A 20963-nucleotide genomic window follows, 5' to 3' on the forward strand; every position below is an offset into this window, starting at 1 on the left:
TCCGTACGTTACTTCGAAATTAACGTTCACTATTCAAATATGCTAATTAACTATTTAATATAATTAGTATATACTAATTATAATTAATTATTCGTTATTAAGATAATATTTCTCAATACGCCGGAAACTGCTTTTATTATAAATTTAAACTCCCTAATAAGCACCCCTACCCGTCTATTTCTATTTACCCAAATTAATATTATTATCGTCCCTTACACTAATTATACTAAAAAACAAACGTTTATTATCCTTACTATTTCCGTCCTGACGGCTATAAAAATATTCTTTTTAACGAAATTATAGAAGTTAACGTAATTTACCGTTAATGAACCGTTTCCCTAATTAAAAAGATTTTACTTTAAAATATTCGATTAATTATTTTTAATTAATATTTAAAGTATATTAAATAGTAAAAGGGTAAGAAGAGGCCTATTATAAACGATAAACCCTTATAGCGTTTTATTTACACTTACATTAAATCCTACATTTTAAATAAAGGGCTATTCGACAATTACTTCTATTTTATTTATTAAATAGGCGAATAATATATATTAAATAAAAAAGCCCCCGAATATATTAATATTAATAAGTTTAAATTCGTTAGTACTAACCTTTTTTTAAATAATAATAAAATATAATTTACTAACCTCTATATAGGATCATTAAAGTCGATTAACCTAGATAAATTTAAAAAAGAGGTAGAAATTATAAGTAAAGCTAAAAAAGATTAATTTATAACAATTACCCTTATTTAAATTATTATTATAGGGGATAATAATAATTCTACCGATACCGACACTATTTATAAATAATAACGCTAAAGTATATATAAAAGCGGGCCGCTTCCCTACGTAATAAGAATTCCGCTTCTTCTCTTACTCCTAAATAAATATTAATTTTTACAAAAGATATTAAATAAGAGCCGGGTATTAAGAAGGAGCGTAACGTTAAAAGGGAGCCGACTATTAAGAGGGAGGTGGGCATTAAGAGGGAGTTGGGCATTAAGAAGGAATTAGGGACGAAAGCGGAACTAAGTATTAAGAGGGAACTAAAAATGAAAGCGGAGTCGGGTATTAACAGGGAATTAGGTACGAGAGTAGAACTCAGCGTAATATAAGCGCTAAAGATTAAATAAGAGCGTTAGGTTAGATAGAAGGGTAGTGTTAACTAAAGCGTAAATATAAAAAGAGAATTTAATTCGAGAGAAGAAGCAGAATATAAAAATACTCCCCCCTCTTCCTAATAGTAAATTAAGCTCTAAAAGGAAAATAATATAAAGGATAATAGGTAGGGGTCGGTAAATAGTAATATTACTATATCGGATTATATTATTTTAAATAGGGAAGATTTTATTAATTTTGTTAATATTAAGGAAATTCCTATATACTTTATAAGGGGCCAGAAAGGCTCGCGGCTAATCGGTTCTGATAGTTCTAATTCCGTGCCTACTTTGGTCGAAATACCCCCGGCGCTTTTAATTCGTAATCGTAGATAATAGACTTTTAAAATATTAGCTTTCTCTTTTTATTTGTAGACGATTTTTATAATAATAATAGAATTAAAATTCAAGATTTATTTGAATTTTATATTCTTCGTAACTTTATAATATTTGTATTGAATATGTTAGAATATAAGTGAGGTATTGAAATTGTAAAGAATATTATTCTTTTTACTTATTTATATTATAAAACTTGGACTTTTGGAATAGAATTTGATAAATTAAAGTAATTAAATATAACCTTTATATATATTTGAATAGAGTGTAAATTTTAAGAGTTTAGTACTTGAGCGGTATATATAAAAGAAATATATTATTGAGCTTCTAAATTCGAGTTACGTTTATAAATATTCTTTTTCTTTTAATTTCTTTTAATTCTTTTAAATTTTTTTAATTTGTATATTCCTATCTTCGTAAATATAAATTAATAACTTTTATAAAACTTTATTAATATATTTAATTTATAACGGGAATATTAATATATATAAACGTAGACCTTTTATTTTTATATTATAAAAATATTATTTATATTTAAATAATATAAATTTATAAATACCCTTTATTATTAATTAAATTATACTATTATTTTAATTTATTTATATATCGATACTATCTTTTATAATATTAATAATTAATTAATTTTAAAAGTGTTTAATTATTTCTAATTTTATTACTAGTCGTACTAATATTCATTATTACTTTTAATTTTATTAATTCTACCTTCTAATACTTTTATTATCCTATCTACGTCTCTTCCCCCTTATTTAACCAATTACTTTACCTTATCGAAACTACTTATTAGTAATTCTATAAAATATACGGCCGGAATCTTCTATACTAATTTATATTCCTTTAATTAATCCTGAAAACAATTATATTATTATCGAAATAATTAATTTTTAATATTTTGAACGTATAGGACGAAATGTTCTATATTTAAAACGTACAATTCTATTATTTCTTAAGGTAAATACAGGTCGAATTTAAAATTATTTTACTGAATAATATTTTTTAAATATATATACCACTCCCAATTTATTTTATACTAGTAATTAAAAACTTTAACTTTATTATATTTATAATATAGAATTATTATTTTTCTAAATATAATATAACGGCGATTATGGTAAGGCCGGATAATATATTAATACTAACATTCTATAAAGTCTAAGAACTTAGTTCGAATCCGGGGTATAAAAGTATATAGTAATACTATATAATCTTCAACTCTAATAAACGCCTACGTATTTATAAATTCGAATTTTTTAAAATAATCTTATTAATATTAAATTAAAGCCGATTATATATAATCGGAAGAGATTTACTATTTAAAAAAATGTTCGGCTATCGCGTAATTACTTCTATCAATTTTCAATACGCTAATTATTAATACTTTTTCCTCGGAGGAAAACGTTTTATATATTAAACGGTCGCTCCAAACTATATATTAATAGTATTTAATTCTTTTCTACTATATTATATTAAATAGGAAGGTCTTTCTTACCGGTACTCGGTTTAAAAATAATAATTAAATTTAGGGCTACACGCCAGAATTTTAAAAACCGTTTAATTTTACTCCCAATTACAATATAATAGAATTTACCTACGACTATATTAATTTTATTCTTATAATTAAATTGTATTTATATTAATATAAACCTATACTTCTTGATAACCTTTACATACTAATAAAAACGGACCTCGCTATTATTATAAAGATGCTAATACAAAACTATAGGACGTAACGTAAATATATATTAATACCCGTATATATTTTAATATTAAATTCGCGTAATTTTAAATAAATATTGTTATACTATATATAATTTAAACTAAATATAATCTACCCGCCCCTATAGCGTTGTAGAAGGTCTAATTTCTCTTATATTATGTATAGGAAATAATCTTTAAAATAAGAAAAAAATAGTTCCCGAAATAAATAAAAGTCGAAAAACTTTGTAAAATAATCTTATAATTCCTATTTATTAAATTTCCGAATAAAATAAATTTTATCCGAATTTTTTTATTATTAAAAATAATATATACTTTATCGAATTCCTCTTGAAGAATTTTAAGCGTATACTTTCGAAAGATATTTAACCGTTTTTATAACGTTTATAAACTATATAAAGAAATTATAAAACTACGGTTTTAGAAAAAAATTAATAGTTCTTTATCGGTTACTAATAATTCGAAATAAATTACTTCAACTTATTCGCAAAGTTTATCGGTAGGAAGAATTTTTAGTCCTTATTGAAGTATAATTTTTAAAGCTTTAAAGAAGCAGCCTAACGTTAAAATATTCATTATAACGCTAAATTACTTCTCCAAACCTTTTAAAATATTATTACAAGAGAATTTATCTATATATATTTAGAAGATGAAATCTATATAAGGGCGGAGGTTAGTATATACGCGAATTATTATAAGAAAGTAATCTATAATAGGGCTTTAAAATATTATACGATCTATTTAATGAATAATTAATACTTCGTAGTTATATTAAAGAACGGGCGACCTTTCTTATATTTGAGTATAACTTTCCCGGGAGTATAACCAGAATTAATTAACGTATATCGGAAGTAATTAATTATAATATCCTAAACTAATTTGAGTTCCCTTATAAAGTACCTAGTACGGACTCGTATAAATAAAGCTCTATATTTCTATATGGCTACTCAAAGATTAAAGATTATTAGTAATATATTTTCTATACTTTATTTAATTATATTCCTTAATAAATTTATGATATATATATATATATATATATAGAAAATATATATAACAGCGTTTAAAAAGATAACCTTTCAATAAATATTTTAGTTTTTATACTTATTTATTTTTAATAAAAATATAGATTTTCCAATTGGGTTTTCTTTGAAAAAGTAAATTATTATTTATATAAATATATAGATATATATAATTAGATTTTTAAAATTATAAAAATATTTTTAGAATTATCTTCGTTAATATTAAGAATAATTATTTTTAAAACTTTCGTTTTATAATTCTTATAAATTATATATATTAATTGTTTTTATATAATAAAGATTATTATTATAATAAATAATTATATATTTATTCGAATATTTATATATATATATATATATATATATAAATAATTTAATATAATTAGCTTCGTTATTAACATACTTCTTTAGTTTAAGGGTATTAAAAATTATATTCTTTAGGTTATAAGAATTAAAATTTATTCTACCCTTATAGAAATTTTAAAAGAATTTTTAATAAAAAATAAAAGTAATAAAAGCGCCATCGTTAAATTATAATTAATAATATAGAACGGTTCTTTTTATTAGAAATAATATAAAGCCTTAGCGCTTTTAATTTAATAAAACTTATAGGATTTATATAATTTTAAAGGTTAAATTATCAAGATTTTTATTATTAAGCAATTTTTTACCTTTATTTTTAAATAAGATATAGAAATATATTTAAATAAAATTAAAGTAATACTTAATAAATTAAAAGCTAGGGAAATCGAATTACCTCTTTAAATCTTTATATTTTAAATTCTATTTAATTTGGAATAAGGGTTTAAATGTTAATTTTTCTCTATAATTAAATAATTTAAAAAGGATCTTAAAGCTTATACTTTAAAAATACCAGTTCGTCTTTATTAAAGGAATTTAAGCGTAAAGATTCTAATTATAATAATATTCTTTTTATTAATAAATGGAATAATAAAAAGTGTTTAAATCTTATAATAAGAATTCTAATTCTTTTTAAATTTTAAAAGTTTATAAAAGGAAGAAAATTTAAAAAGTAATTAAAAAGGTTATTTCCTATATTTAATATAATAAATCTAATTATAAGTATATTAAATATTTTCTTCTTTATTCAAATAAGGTTCCTAAATATTTTAAGAAAATAAAGAAATATAAGACTTTTAATATTTCTTTTAGAATTTTAAAAATCGAAGATAATGAATTTATTAACAGAATTTTCGAAAATATTTAAATATTAAATAGAATTACACTTAATATTCCAAACGTTATTATTCAAAGCATTTAATTTATTAAATTAGAAGATATTTATAAGTAGATATTAGAATTAAAAATCAAAAGCTTATTTAATAGTTTTCTTAAGTTATATTATTCGGCTACGTTTAATAAAAATAATATAAATAATTATAAAAATATTTCTACAATCTATTTTAAATCTACCACTTATACTATTATTAATAAGAATTTCTTTTATACTTTTAAAGAAATTAAGAAAATATTTTCTTAAAAAGGCTATTTAAAGGTTTATATTAAATATTATAAATATATAAATAAGTCTTTGAATTATTTTATAAATAACTAACTTATATAATTAAATTATTTTATATTATAGTATATTAAAAATAGTCCTTTTAATTCTATATAATACGTATAAATTAATTGATTTAAAAATATTATTTAATTATCTAATATAGAAAGCGTTTATTGTTCATCAAATATAATTGTTCTTAATTAAGGGTAATTACTAAATATTAAATAGTAAGACGGAATATATTATTCGTATAGAAATAATATATATATATACAAAAATTAGGATAAAATTCGTAGTAAAACAAAGTTAGAGTTTCTTATATACTAAATATATTTAAAGAACTATTGATATAATACAATTATATTCCCATCTTACGCTTCTATAGCGAAATCGCCTTAACCGCTCTACGCTACTTAATATCGGAGATAAAAATATCTTCTATCTCCTCAAAATTATTAAACGTTATTTTATTTATAATATCGTCTTTCTCATCCTCTATCCAAAGAATCTATATTTCTTCTACCTCCTCTTTCTTCATTTTCTTCTCCTTTAATTCCTTCTTAAAAAAAATATTTAATACCTTACCCAACGTAACAATAATACGTATAAACACTATTAAATTACTTTAGGTAAAATATAACGTATTCGGCCGTCGAATATATAATAGCTTTATTAATATATTTAATATATTCGTCGTTATTATATTCCTCTTCGAATAAATAAACTATAATAACAATTACTTATTTAACTATGGTAACCTTAAAAATAATAATTTCCTATACCCTATTCTTAAAGGTCTTGCTAACTTCTTATAAACGTATAAAGATTTATTAGAGCCGATAATATTAAATTACTTCTAATATAATAATATAATTTTAATATATTATATTATCTTTTTAAATTTATTTAATAGAGCCCGTAATATACTCTATAATTTTAGTTAATAAATAAATAATTTACTCTTTAATATTTAACGCCTCGCTCTATTAAATTGGGGGCGTTGGTAATAAGCGGCCAATAAATTAGAACGGCGACAATATAATAAGGATTCGTATAGGGAGTAGTAGGAGCGCTATAAAAAAATTCGGAAAGAGCGACGAAAAAGTGGCAAAAGAGTGGAGAGAGAATAATAGGGGAGCGGTAGGGAAGTATATACACTAATTATACGATATTAAAGTATAAAGGTATAAAAAGAAAGTAATTAATTTAACGAAGAGGAATGTACGTGCGTTTATATGCGGAGTATTAATAATTTCTCCGATAAATAGTTACAATTGAGAGTTCGGACCAATTTTCAATTGAGTATAGCCAATATTTGGGCCACCGTACAAGTGCCTTGATTGCTTCATCTTTGGAGGCCGTCGAACACCCACTTGACCTCCGCCAGCATGAAACGACGGGCGTGGAGCTTGCCCATTCAGGCTGGCAAGGCAACTGCCCACGTTCAGGCACAACCAAGCTAGTATGATACCTGCCTCCGGTCTGAAGCCGACTAAGCGCTTCGCTACCCAAAAGCAGCCTCATCCCGCCCGACAAGCAAAGCAAGCGCAAGAGATATATGCGTATGCGGGTTACAGCCCTGTTTGTAACCTCGATGCAGCGGTCTGGGGATAATGAACGGTGGTGAGCGAGCCACGTAGGAGGAACCCCGGACTAGAAAAGGGGGATGAAGTCGTATCAAAAGGCTTGACAGGCGGCTGGGAGGCCTATATAACGCAGCTTTCTCCAATGAAACAGTTTTCCATGCGCCGTCGAAGCTGGGACCCGGCAACAATTCCATGCTGCCCACAAAGTGGGACGAGATGAGGAGTCTGACGTGCAGAAGTCCTGGACTAAGTATGCGCCACATGCTTATGGGCTCGGGATGGAACGTCGTCATGAAAGTGGCGGTAAAGGTGCCTGACTAAGGTACGTGGTACGTGGCCCGGGACCAGACTCGGCCGGCGTGGCATCGGCGCGGCGTGGCTGGGGAATTGGAGACAGTCCCAAGACCTCCATGATGATGGCTTTGATATGAACTTCCAGGTGTGGATGAGTGCGGGATCTGGGCCGTCACAAAAAGACAGCACAAGGGTGGTGAGGTTGTGCGGCGGAGCAAGTGCCCTCGCACAGCAGGACCCTCTGATATGTCTCTGGGATGGAGAAGAAGGCGCGGACACACAGACGGGAGCTTGTCCGACCCAGATGGATCCACTCCCCACAAGCGCCGGCCGTGTTGCTGGACCCTTGTGTTGACTTGTCGTCCATCTGCCGGCCGGGACGGAAAGTGTGATTCCAGAAAAGAAAGAAAAGAGGACAGATAACCATCGGAGGATTTCGATATACCGGCGGCAGAGACAAGCCGTGGTAGCATCAAGCGGACATAATGACAGCATCTGATTGGGTCGTGAGGCAGTCTGAGTCTCTGAGAGGGTGGGTGAGCTGGCATTCACAACGTTCAGGTAGCAAAAGTATCTCGTGGGGGTTCTTTGGTGTACGAGTACATGCTTCAGGTACCTGCTTCTGAAAAGGCCAAAAGCAGGCTCACGGGGTGGTCTTGGATCGTGGACGACTCGCATTGGACGATTCGACGGCCGGGTTGCCAAGAGCCGGGCCCAAGCAATGGGAAGCTGTGGGAGATGCAAAAGGGCGGGGGGCGAAAATGCAAGGCCAGCTCAGCAGGCTGTGTACATGCTCAGCGTGTGGCCTATAGGGTTGTCCAAGGACATCTCATGCCTTGTTGATAGGAAGAACAGAAAGACAAACACGATAACAGAGACGGAAAGGGGAGGTAGGTATAAGGCAAGCCTCGTATAAGCGGGAGAGATATGTCTGTAAGTGAGGGGGTCTGGGGGTGTGGTTCAAAGAGGAAGAGGTAGCTCACAGCCGCCGCCATCTGGAATTGGGATATTGGGCATCTGGTATCTCCTCCAGCCTTGCTTGACTCTTTGATACTGATGGGATCAACACCGAGCATGAGACTGCAACTGCGCATATCGATAGATTGGACGAGTATGAGCTAGCAGTGTGGCCGGTGTTCCGTAACCTCGTAACCATATCATCATGATTTCTCGTACTATAACTCGCTCACTCTTGGCTCGGACACTAGATTTTGTTTTCTCGGAAACCGGTGCAGTCCAGAAAAAGTGTTGAAGGGGCGGTGGACAAGCATGAAAGCTGACGAGTTGGAAGCAAAGACGAGAGTGAGAAGAGAGGACAAGAGAAGCGGTGGACTCAGATGAAGCCATGCCTTCCATGCCTTCCATGCCAGACAAGCCGATGCTGATGAGATTGGGCACTCGTCCGCAGTCGTCAGGCACAGCAGGAAAGAGCAGATATGCGTCATGGGGAAAAATGTTTTTTTTTCTGCGCTTGGAGAGGCAGGAGGGGATGATCAAGCTGAAATACCGTGTACGATATCTCGGCGTACGTCGTCAGTATCAAGTTTGTCATGGGACTCCATCTCGCCCATTCAGCTCGGGGTGACTGGCGGCAGTGTCCGTCCATCCAAAGAGGTACTCGTCTGGGCTAGAAACGCCTCAGACCCCATTCAGCGATTAGCAAAAATACCAGCGATTAGCAAAATTTTAATGTACATTACCCGCCTACAAATTTACTAGCAAATCGACGTGGCCCGGTGTAACTGCATATCGCGAACAGGGTGAAGGTATTCACACATTGATTCCTAACCACACAGCACGTGCATCTAAAATTTAAACGCGCCAGATTGTTCGCCTTCTCTTTCTCTATCTGCTGATATATTCATCTTTTTCATATCCTTCATTTTCGAGGTGCAAATCAAAAAGCAGTACAAGCTAAATTTTTTTGTTAATCGCTAGTATTTTTGCTCATCGCTGAACCAGACCCCATGCGCAGCATGGGGTCTGAGGCGTTTCTAGCCCAGACGAGTAAGGTAACATCCTGTCCACGACATGCACATCTGATGGAAAGCATCCGAAGCAAGCAGACAGAAAAAGCCGGAGAGACAAGCGCAAGCGTGAACGCAAGCGCGAATGAAACGAGCACCTTCCCTCACGTCAGGCACATGTCGGGCCGTGGCGCGAAAAGAGGGAAAGAAGTGGGTGAGTGGAAGCGGGGCAATGGAGGGGGTCGCTATCAAAGTCCCAAGGCTCCTTCTTTCTTTTTGACACAAATAAGTGCAAGTGGAAGAAATTGAATGAAGATGCAGGACAGGAAATGAGGCAGGAGAAGTGCAGTTGCGGCATGGACCTCTGATATTGAACCATGATTGTCAAGATGTTGGATGGAGAGGAACCTGAAGAGCAAAAGAGCTTCAAGAGAAAAAGAAGGGACAGGGATTGTAGCGTGGCAGAGAAACATGCCAGTGGACCGCTCGCTGCAAGTGTGCTGAATGACAGTGAGAAATCCACCAATCTCCAACCTCACAGGGCATGACTCCAACTTGCAGGCACGAGCTCCAAGGTCAGGGTGTCCCGCATTCCCAGCCGCCAAACCTAATTTGGGAACAAGTGGGTCTGATGGACCATCGTCCATCCGTCCCTTACCCCACGTCCGGTACAGTACATCCCTCAAGTCACTTTGATCACCTCTTCTCTGGTTCGACAAACTGTCACGGCAGGAAGAGGCGCCAGGCCGGCCAGGGTGCAACGAGACACACCTCTCTCTGTTGCGCCCTCTCGGCTCTCACTCTTTCCAGTTCGGTGGGATTGTTTGTGGGAAAAAAGGTGAAATACGGTAAATGCCCGATATCCGTCTCATCCACAAGATGGTAACTTACGACAGAGGCAACCCAAACAACAATCATCACCATTTGTTTTATTTACTTCCAGTTCTTGGGCAGTACAACCCAGAGAGGGAATACTTCATATTTCCAATATAACCGCCGGGAGGATCCACAAGACACTCTCGCCCTGTTACAAGCGCTGTCCGTTGCCCTGTCTTCCTGTCTCCAACCCTGTCGTCGCCCTGTCAGCCGGAGAGTCCATCCAGTGTCGCGACCATCCCGTCCCCGTCCAGCCGTCCTCGTGCCCGGCTGCAGTCCCGTTCCTCGCCCATCGCCTTCTTCAGTTAGGTTGGGTCTTGTTCGGATCGCACTCTCCCCCCTGAGGATCCATCCAGCTAAGCCCCAGAGAGCCATATCGACCAGGGCCATCAGGGCATGGTGTGGTGTCAGAACTTTTCCTAGCGACCGATCAGCATCCTTTTCCTCTTGCAGCTTAGTTCTGGTTCACCTTGCGTGCTTGCTTTTGAGGCGAGACCATCAACGGCTCCCCGTCCCTGTGAGGTCTTCAAAGACCATAACCGTCAGGGCAACAAACTCCGGGATCGCTGTCAAACATCCATCGCGTATTCTCGACTGGACCGCACAGCTGACGGATCCCCCCGGGCGCGGACCTCTATCCCTGCTCGCTTGTTCGTCTCGATTCGCGACATCAACCACGGCCAGGGCTCGCCTTGTTCCCGTTCCCAAGACAAATATACCTACATATCTCTTTCCTAGTCTTCATGAGCATGACCTGTTATACTCCTCTTTGATACCCCAAAACCAAACCGTTCCAAGCTGAAGGTGTTGATATCTCATCCAATATCTTAGCGCCTTGTCGAGCCGTGCCGAGCATCCCCGTCGCTGTTGTTGGAACGCCAACCTCTGGTCAACCACTTGGACTCTTTTGTTGCATGGTCCCATTATGATATCCATGCAGCGCTCTCTTTCCTCGCCCATCAACGTTCAATCGTCGCTGCGTATGTCGGGGAAACCAGAGGATCATTCCCCAAGGTTGAGCTCTCTAGTCCCGTTGCGCTAACCCATGTCCTTCTCACGAGTAGCTCCATCCCCAGTACCGTCTCCTCCGGCAGCGTCGAGGTCGCCAACTCCGTCCCCTTCGGAGAGTCATGTGGACGCCGCACACTCACGAGCACATCGAAACAAGAGCCCGTCTCGCGCGGCCAAAGACGCAAACATGAGCCGCCGTAGCGACGACCTGTCTAGGCGCGGACCTGGTCTGCAGATGCCTACCACTCTTCCCAACCGTCCAATGCCCACCATCGACCAGGACATAGAGCCGTCGCCAGCACCTACTCCCAAGGACTCGTCCGATAGTCTCAACACCAATATTGCAACCGCCTCTTTGTCCTTGTCGGATGAGAAACCGGCCAAGAAAAAGTTCCCGCGGCCCTTGTTGTCTGATGTTTCACTTTATACCCAGCCCTTTTGGAGCCCAGAGAGTGAAGGAACAACCTTGGAGGAGCTGGCCCATGTTGTTCGCCTGTCCAAGTACCAGGAGCGCAAGCGCGCAAACACAAGGATTCGCCTGCAAAGGAACCTCGTTTCGACGGCACTTTCTGCCCGTCTCATGAGGTCTGGTGAGATGGCCCATCGCAGCCTGGTGGATTGCTTCCGTGGAGACGACAAGAAGACGTTTGCATCCTTGTACAATGCAATCATCGACGTCCGCAAGAGTTGCGACGAAACCCGTCGATATGCCATGCTCGAGCCCGATATGGAATTGGCGCAGGCGCCAGGTCTCACGTCAACCGAGAGCGTTGACACACCCACGGGATCCGTTGCGGGCACCACCCCAGCACCAGGGACTGTTCCATGCTTCCTCAACGAGCTGTCTTCCGAGTCGCGAGAGACTTTGTTGAGTGTTCTTGATCAAATCAGGACGAATCCCGACTATTTGGCAACGAGAATCAGTTCCTTAAAAAGCACCGAGCTTGCGGCGCTGACGAAGTTCCATCAGACCATGGAGCCAATTGAGTCGGTCCTTCCGTATCACAGCCGACCAGCTGGTCGTGGTACTTCGGCTATGTCGGGCTCTTCGAGTGCTGTTGGTTCTACCTTCAGCAGCTCCTCGAGCGCAGTGGGCGCCAATCGGCAATCGGCCCAGGAAAGGAGCGCCATCGAACGACTTCTGTCCTTCCAGAGACATGATCCCATGTCGGCCTTGATCTATACTTGTTTCGCTAACTCTGCAGGTCCCGACAGCGCCGAGGACCAGCGCAGGACAGCGATTTGGGCCAATGTCTGCGCTCGGTTGATATCAAACCCGGCTACTGGCAGTGAACAGACCGTCATGTCCATCTGCAATGTTTGGGTTTCCATGCGCGGCTGGTCCGGGAAATCCAACATGGAATGGTATCTCATGAAGATCCTGGAAGAAGGAGCCTTTCTGCTCGACCGAGCCGAAGACCAACATGGGACCAGGTTCAATATTTCGGATTGGAGTTCCAAGGATCAGATTGCCGCAGAGGAGTTTTATGCCAAGGCTGTGGACGAGTTGTTCGAGGTTATCGACGATGAAGACAACACCGGTATTCCCGAGGGACTTATCGAGCTAGGGAACGAAATCATCAAATGCCTGGAAAAGAAGTACCTCGAAGCTACCCGCAAATGGCTTGTGGCCAAATTCTTGTTTTCCACCTGGCTGCTCGGAGTTATCATCCACCCAGAGGCCTATGGGATGATGGCGGACTATCACATCACTGAATATGGGCGACAGAAGATTCTCAAATCCGTTGCCATGAATGCACAAAAACTCGTTATTGACATGCTCCATAGCAAAACTCCGGTGTCTATCCCGCCAAAGATACGAGGACATATTGAGAACATACAGAACCGGTTTAGAAACACAAAGTATCAACCCAAGACTCGCCTCTTGCCTGCTCGATCCATCACGTCCCTTCGAGAAACAGCAGAAGTCCATCCATATTTGGTCGTTAGCCCTGCCGATCTCGCTACCATTGCCAACGCCCTCTTCCCGGATCGAAGACCAGCCTCAGTTCACTCTGGAGGTCGCCGCTCTGGGGCGCCGTCTGTGTCCAATTTCTCCATGGTATCTCAACCCATGTCTGTGAGGACAGCCCCTAGCACCCAGTTTGATGCCCTGTCAATTGTCAGTACCAGCGCCGAATCGATAATCAGCGATGTAACAACATCCCGAGAGCCCCTTCTCGAAGAGGGCCCTGGTTACTCTCCTCCGACTTCAAGCGCTCCAAGCTCTTCGGTCAACTATGAGGATGACGGGTACCGTCTTCGACTCGCTTTGCATGAAATGTCTCAGGTCCTCGGGCAAGATGTGTTGAACGGCTCCTGCCACCCTTGCGCCGAGCGGTGGGCAGTTTTGTTTATCTCGGGCAACGGCAGTCAACTCTCAACACACATGACGTTTGATCCCGATGATGAGGTCGATGAAGAGGCGACTTCCTCCAACACCGATAGCGAAACCGACGAGACTGACAACGAACGGCCGACGTTGTACAAAGACTATCACCAACTTCGAGACGCGATCCTAAAGTTGGTTCAGGAATATGAGATTCCTCAAAACTTGGAGAACAGTGGCACGCGAAAGCAAACCTTTAGCAACCGAGCGTCTACCCTCAAGAAGTACAGGTCCAAAAACCGTATCGTCAGCAACATGGGCAGCCGAAATCCATACAATAGTTATCGTTCACGAGCCCCGAGTGTTACCAGCAGTTTGTCCGACACTTCCAGCCGGGGAAATGGCAAAGGGAAGGAGTTACCAGAGGCCGTGGAACCCACGTCACCCCTTATCGCCATGCTAACAGCCGCATCCTCGCAATCACGAGCGCAATCGGATTTTGTCAACGCTCACCTTTACTGGAGGACACTCCAACAACTCAACGCCCTTACATCCGACTCTCTGCGCAAGGACGGGTTCGCAACATTGCTAAACATTTTCTCCCGCGGCCCACGAGACTCAATCCGCAAGTCCGCCGCCGCCATTGAAGACTACGATGCATGGCTTATCTGGCTGAAGCAGAGCCAGGAGCGCGCCGAGGGTCTCATCGATTCAATGATGCGCCGGCTTCGTGCGCTTCGTGACAAGATGTGGTACGTTACAGACGTACGCAATTCCGCACCTTATGACGAATCTCGGAATCTTGCAGTCGCACTCAAGACCATGGGTATGCCACATCGTTGGAACTCGTTCCAGCGGGCTAAGAGCAGGATGCAACGTGGACCAGCTTCCAGCTACCTCTTCAAGACCGAATCCCAAATCTTGGATATTCTCGCGGCACCCGAAGAGCAAGGTGGACCCAACAAGCTCCGTGACGAACAGGCGGAGAAAACTGCCAGGTGGCTGCAGCAGCATGAGGTCGAGAACTTCTGTTGTGGCGAAGAAAGAATCCATCGCTTCTGCTGCGAGGTCGACAATTGTATCAACAAATTGCTCGGTGACAGCATTGTCGATGGGCCGGTTCTATGGTCCAGTGAGCTTTTCACGCGGGATAGGCGAAACCTTGAGAGCAAGCAGGTCAACCGCCGTGACCGAGACTTTGACACACAGTCAGTCTCGTGGGATGACTCCATCAGCGTTATCAGTGACCCTGAAAGGAGATTCACCCCGGGGATGCGGGGCCGGTCATCCAACAACAACCTCCGAGCTTTGTCCGGTCACAATTTGAGTCAGCTGTCCTTCGATTCCTCCAGCCGCTTTAGCTACTCAAGAGCCAGCACGGCGATATCTGAGATTGACGGCTCAGACTATTTTGGTGCATCGTCTCCGGTTCATCAAATCGATTCTCGAGAGACGTTCTGGTCACCTTTTCACCACCGTCCTACATCCCCGAGTACCGTTACGTCCAGAGCTCAGTCGCCAACCACCAGTGTAACCAACTTCTCCGGCTCCTTTAACCCTCCCAACCACCATGCACTTTCGTCAAACTCTCAGCACTCGATAGGTCGGTCTGGCGCCTCTGTATCATCTTCAAACGAAACCATCTTCCAGCAGCGCCAGTCAGAGGAGAAGGCTCGCTTCCTCGGCGAACTTCGCCAGACACTGACCAGTCTTATTCTGTCCGATCTTGGTAACCTCGTTTTCTCTCGCGGTTCGGAAACGGACGCGTGGTTCGAAGGCCTAGGTCAGGATTGTATCGATCGCCGAGAAGCCATCCAGCGCCGCAACCGTGAGGCCCTGGGCAAGGAGAAGCGTAAGTCCGGCAAAGGTGGCCTCAAGCAACGGATACTTGAAAGGAAGAAGAGCTACACCGACCTCCGCGATGGAGTAGGCGAAAAGGGGACATCCGAGACACAAAGTCCCGTTGCCGACGCAGGTGGTTCGGGCAGTGTTCACGGAAACGAGAACACTGCCTCCAACGAGCCCTTGTCCGGTCAGCGGTCTAACCGAGACGGGAAGAAGGAAGCAATGCCTGATTTCCCGTTCATGAAGTCCTACCAGAGACTATTGCGGATGTTCTGCGTACACCCCAACCCATATGTTAAGCTCAACGCTCTTCATGAGCTACAACACTTGATCAGTGCATCCCTCAATTCGGGATCCCGGCGCTCCCGATTGGCATGGGCGCGGTCTGATCTCGGCTCTGCATCTTCGGCCACCGAGGAGCACGGGGTTCAAACCCGTTCGCAGCCTATCGACGACGCGATTGACAGCTTCAAGGAGCGGCGCTCTCACGCGCTCATGCAAGCTCCAGCCTTTTCAGCAGGCAGTCATGGGCATAGTGGTAGAGTGCCGGGCGGCGGACGAGACGCCGACACCCGCTCCGTTGTGTCGGTCTACCCTGCCAACACGGATGCCATTGCCAATGTCCTGCAGAAGCTCTTCCGTGATTCATCTATGCGTCCCCAAACACTTTTCCGCGACTTGCAGTTCATCGCCGCCTTCGTTTCTCCCACCATGCTTGACAAAACAGAACGAGGCAAAGCATTCTGGGACGCCGGACTTGCCGCACTCAGTCTCAAGCAAGAAGTCTGCCGGACAATGGTCGAGGTTGCAGACGAGGTAGTTAAGAACTTCACCACGACTCGCAACGATGCATACGACCACCGGGCCGGTAGCGGAGCAGGAGAAGAGCCAAGCGGTACGCAAACACCCACAGCCGACAATCCATCGTCCCCGTTCAACTCGCCACCATCCCCGCTTCCTCTCACCACTCACTCCCTCGCCGACGCTGCGCGCATGTGGACCATCACGGCCAAGGAAGGCGATCCCACTGCGCAGCGCGAGCTGGCTATCTTTTACCTGTCCAACCCTGAGCTGGTCGAGCGGACTACCCTGCCGCTTAGCAAGCCGCGGGAGGTATTCAAACAAGCTGTTATTGACAAGTACGGCGGCGGTGGTGGAAGGTCTGGTCCTGGTGGAAGCAGTTCGGATGAGAGCTCAAGATTTGCGGGAATGGGGATGGGTGATGTCAGGAGCGACCCGGCGTTGATGTGTTTGGCTATTCATTGGATGGGAGCGGCGGAGAGCGGAGGGGACGAGTTGGCGAAGACTTTTATGGCGCAGCAGATGCGTTGATGTTTTGGCTCCAGGGACGGAGTGAGTCGAGGCATGGGCTTCAACGCCTAGGCCGTACGCCTAACGTGGTGCGTGTGTGTGTGTTGCTTGCACAGAAGCCGGACACTTCTGGAAGTTGGTCCGGCACGCTGTTGTTGTTGCATTTCTCTCTCCTCCTGGTTTGGTCTTGATGGATTTTTCTTTTTCGCTATTAGTTTTGGGTTCCCCCTTGCTATTTTGCATATACCATCTGCTCGTCTACATACCACCATGTACACTCATAACCGTCATGTTTTCTATTCTTTTCTTGATGAACCTCAGAGTTCAACATTTTTGGAAAGCTGCAGTGCAGCCTCGGCTCGGACCTTCTGTTTTCTTGTCGTCCTCAATACCCCTTTTGCGTATACCATTTCCCATCATCATCATCATCATCGTCGTCGTTTGTTTTTGTCGGTCATGTCACGTCATGTCACACAGTGTTTCTTGTACAGGTTTCTCTTGTCTTGGGTGGTTATCTGCTGCTTTTGTCCTTGTTCATCCGGCCGCTTGAGTGCCTACCATGTTATGTACCAGGAGGGAGGGAATGCCAGCCAGCAATGACAATTTTGTTGACGGCGCACGCACACGCATACGCATAACTACTAAGATGATTGTGGGGATATGTATAGTATTATGAGCTATGAGCCATGAGTAGTAGGAAGGAAGAAGGGGTCACTACTGGGTAGTGAAGGGGAGGAGAGGAAGAATGGAAGTGAATAAAGATATAAACGACCGCTTTGGTTCATGATACTGCCGAGCTTGGTGACCGCGCCTGTTGTTATCGCAAAGCTCGAAAAGCGCTGCTGGATATCTCCCTTACAATTGGCTTGATTGACTCCCAAAAGAGTAAGCCAGTATTTCGCTCCGCTCTATCATCCGGAAAAAATCAAGGTTTCTTCCATCGGTTTAGAAATGGGGAAGATGAAGGCGAGTGTCAACAGGCGGAGGAAAAGGAAGATGGGATAATGGGAAGATGGGAGGAAAGAGAGGGTTAGGGTTTGTGCGCTTGTGTAACCGAAGTCCGGCGGGGTGGTGGGGTTGACTCAATGGCTCCAAAACAAGCAGGCGGCGACGAATGGCAGAACCGTTGCCGCCGTGGATTTTGAGTCATCCGTTGCCGGCACCGGGACTGGGGCGCGCGGTCGGCCGCTATGGAGTGCCGCCGTTGCAGTGTCTCGAAAAGTTACAAGTGGATTGCCTAGATCAGAGGAGTCCCCCGTCCCCCGTCTCCGTTCTCCGTCTCCGTCTTGCGCCAATCTCCCAAGACTCGACGACCCCCAATCAGCCCAACATGCCTACCATTAACGTCGACAAGTACCGCCTCTTTGAGGAACTTGGTGAGCAGTGAGTTCCCCCCCTTCACATTATCACGGTTACCCCACCATGGTGTTTTGATCACAACCACTTACACACGCTTTGCGCCAACCACCACAGGTTCACTCCCGACACCTTCCAACAGCTCTGCTTCGAGTTCGGCATCGAGCTCGACAAGGACACCGAGGAGGATGAGACGCGCCCCAAGGATCAGGCCCCCGAGCTGGCCATCGAGATCCCCGCCAACCGCTACGACATGCTCTGCTTCGAGGGCATCGCCATGTACCTGAACATCTTCCGCGGCAAGCAGACCACCCCCGACTTCAAGTTGCTCGACATCCCCGAGGACAAGATGCAAACGATCACGGTCAGCCCCGAGACCGAGAAGGTCCGCCCCTACGTCGCCGGCGCCATCCTGCGCAACGTCAAGTTCACCCCCGAGAGATACGAGTCCTTCATCGGCCTGCAGGACAAGCTTCACCAGAACCTGGCCAGGCAAAGAACCCTCGTCTCCATCGGCACCCACGATCTCGACACCGTCCAGGGCCCCTTCACCTACGAGGCCCTTGCCCCCAAGGACATCAACTTTGTCCCCCTCAACCAGACCAAGAAGATGAACGGCGAAGAGCTGATGCAGTTCTACGAGTCCGACAAGCACCTCGGCCGCTACCTGCACATCATCCGCGACAAGCCCGTCTACCCCGTCGTCTTCGACGCCAACAAGACCGTCTGCTCGCTGCCGCCCATCATCAACGGCGACCACTCCAAGATCACGCTCGACACCAAGAACGTCTTCATCGAGATCACCGCCACCGACCAGACCAAGCTCGACATTGTCTGCAACATCATGGTCGCCATGTTCTCCCAGTACTGCGAGGAGCCCTTCACCATCGAGCCCGTCAAGATCGTGTCGGAGCACAACGGCACCACCCGCGTCACCCCCAGCCTGCACACCCGTGTCATGGACGTCGAGGTTGACTACCTCAACCAGTGCTGCGGTCTGCAAAAGTCGCCTGAGGAGCTGTGCAAGCTGCTCGGCAAGATGGCTTATACTGCTGTCCCCGACAAGGAGGACGCCAATATCATCAAGGTCTCTGTGCCTCCTACCCGTGCCGATGTGTTGCACGCCTGCGATGTGGTATGTCCTCCCTTTGATCCTTACTTGACTTGTGTTACAGTACCTAACCCTTTTGTCACAGATGGAAGACGTCGCCATCGCCTACGGCTACAACAACCTCCCCCGCACCTCCCCCAACCAAGCCTCCACCATCGGCAAGCCGCTCATGATCAACAAGGTCTCCGACATTGTGCGCAACGAGTGCGCCATGGCCGGCTGGATCGAAGTCATGCCCTTGATCCTCTGCTCGCACGAGGAGAACTTTGAGTGGCTCAACCGCGTCGACGACGGCCAGACCGCCGTCAAGCTCGCCAACCCCAAGTCCGTCGAGTACCAAGTCGTGCGCACCTCGCTGCTGCCCGGTCTGCTCAAGACTTTGCGCGAGAACAAGTCGGTCCGTTTGCCGCTTAAGATCACTGAGGTCGCCGACATCGCGTTGAAGGACGAGACCAAGGAGCGCAAGGCGCGCAATGAACGTCATTTCGCGGCGGCTTTCTATGGCAAGACTTCTGGTTTCGAAGTCGTCCACGGCCTTTTGGACAGGATCCTGTCCATGTTGAGGGTCAGCTTCGTCACGCACGAGGAGGACCTCCACGGCAAGAGCATCGATTACAAGGTGGCCGAGAACCCGAGCGAGGAGAAGGGTAACGGGTACTTCATCAAGGAGATTGACGAGCCTACCTTCTTCCAGGGGAGGGCGGCGGCGATTTATCTGCGCTTGGGAGGCGAGACCAAGAGGATTGGCGAGTTTGGTGTGCTGCATCCGACTGTCCTGGAGAAGTTTGACTTGAGATACCCGGTTAGTGTGTTGGAGGTTAATTTGGAGGTTTTCCTTTGAGTCCTTCGAGTGATGGTAGGGGGTTGATATGATATGATGTGAAAAGAAAAGGGAAGGAAAATTAGCTGTGGGTTTTGAGAAAAGTACAATAGAGGTTTTTCGTATGTTCATGTCCGTCCCCCTTGGTCCTTCGTCTCTTGTGTCGTTGTAGTCTGTGGATGGCTAGCACGTTGACTGTTGACAGGTTGGTTCAGCCCTACGGAGGAAGAGCTCCACAACTCCGGATGCCTTCGGGCGCCGGCGCGGTACATATCCGGTGGAGCAACCCCGGAATCGGATGTAGTTGGTGACATGGGTATCCTGGAAGATCTCCCCTGTGGTCTATGGTCTGCCAAGTTGCAGGCTGCCTTCAACTCTTCGACAACTTCGTCTTGAACGTTCTTTGCTCGTTTACTTTCTTGATGGTGAGCACGTTTCCTCCAAGCCGTCGGCCTGGTTGGGGACGAGCCTGGTGGGGTTTAAAAGATGGATGGAATCTTTTCTTCCTCTTCTTCTTCCCCTTCCAACATTCTCAATGATCCGAAAGGAAGACCCCATCATTGGCGTGGAATGACGGGAATGCCCCCCCTAGGCAGCTAAGGCAGATATCATCTGGCACGTCAGTCTCGTCTCGCCGTAGCGGCTGTCTGGATAGAGGTATGTTCACCACGAAATCATGTTGAT

General features: G+C 43.2%; 5 protein-coding genes across 5 annotated transcripts; 3 read left to right on the top strand and 2 right to left on the bottom strand.

Annotated features, from left to right (window-relative positions):
* Nucleotides 1-7451: 7451 nt before the first annotated feature.
* Nucleotides 7452-8523, bottom strand: B0H65DRAFT_90439 (uncharacterized protein). Its single transcript, XM_062831545.1, has one exon. It carries the CDS (start codon nucleotides 8329-8331, stop codon nucleotides 7606-7608), a length of 726 nt encoding a protein of 241 aa, XP_062683806.1. The 5' UTR covers nucleotides 8332-8523; the 3' UTR covers nucleotides 7452-7605.
* A 1990-nt stretch (nucleotides 8524-10513) lies between these two features.
* On the bottom strand, nucleotides 10514-11154 carry B0H65DRAFT_90445 (uncharacterized protein). The gene has a single exon (XM_062831546.1). The coding sequence runs from the start codon at nucleotides 10884-10886 to the stop codon at nucleotides 10554-10556; it is 333 nt and encodes a 110-aa protein (XP_062683807.1). The 5' UTR covers nucleotides 10887-11154; the 3' UTR covers nucleotides 10514-10553.
* On the top strand, nucleotides 11155-17098 carry B0H65DRAFT_90446 (uncharacterized protein). Its single transcript, XM_062831547.1, has 2 exons — nucleotides 11155-11476; nucleotides 11561-17098. Exons 1-2 carry the CDS (start codon nucleotides 11422-11424, stop codon nucleotides 17011-17013), a joined length of 5508 nt encoding a protein of 1835 aa, XP_062683808.1. The 5' UTR covers nucleotides 11155-11421; the 3' UTR covers nucleotides 17014-17098.
* On the top strand, nucleotides 17099-17723 carry B0H65DRAFT_90447 (uncharacterized protein). Its single transcript, XM_062831548.1, has one exon. It carries the CDS (start codon nucleotides 17183-17185, stop codon nucleotides 17540-17542), a length of 360 nt encoding a protein of 119 aa, XP_062683809.1. The 5' UTR covers nucleotides 17099-17182; the 3' UTR covers nucleotides 17543-17723.
* A 599-nt stretch (nucleotides 17724-18322) lies between these two features.
* Nucleotides 18323-20300, top strand: B0H65DRAFT_420195 (phenylalanyl-tRNA synthetase beta chain; the record flags this gene model as incomplete). The annotated part of the gene is made up of 3 exons (XM_062824260.1): nucleotides 18323-18375; nucleotides 18466-19483; nucleotides 19545-20300. The coding sequence occupies 3 exons, from the start codon at nucleotides 18323-18325 to the stop codon at nucleotides 20298-20300; spliced, it is 1827 nt and encodes a 608-aa protein (XP_062683810.1).
* Nucleotides 20301-20963: the final 663 nt, after the last annotated feature.

The sequence above is a fragment of the Neurospora tetraspora genome (genome assembly GCF_033439725.1).
Source record: "Neurospora tetraspora strain CBS 560.94 chromosome Unknown B0H65scaffold_2, whole genome shotgun sequence".
Lineage (NCBI taxonomy): Eukaryota > Fungi > Ascomycota > Sordariomycetes > Sordariales > Sordariaceae > Neurospora > Neurospora tetraspora.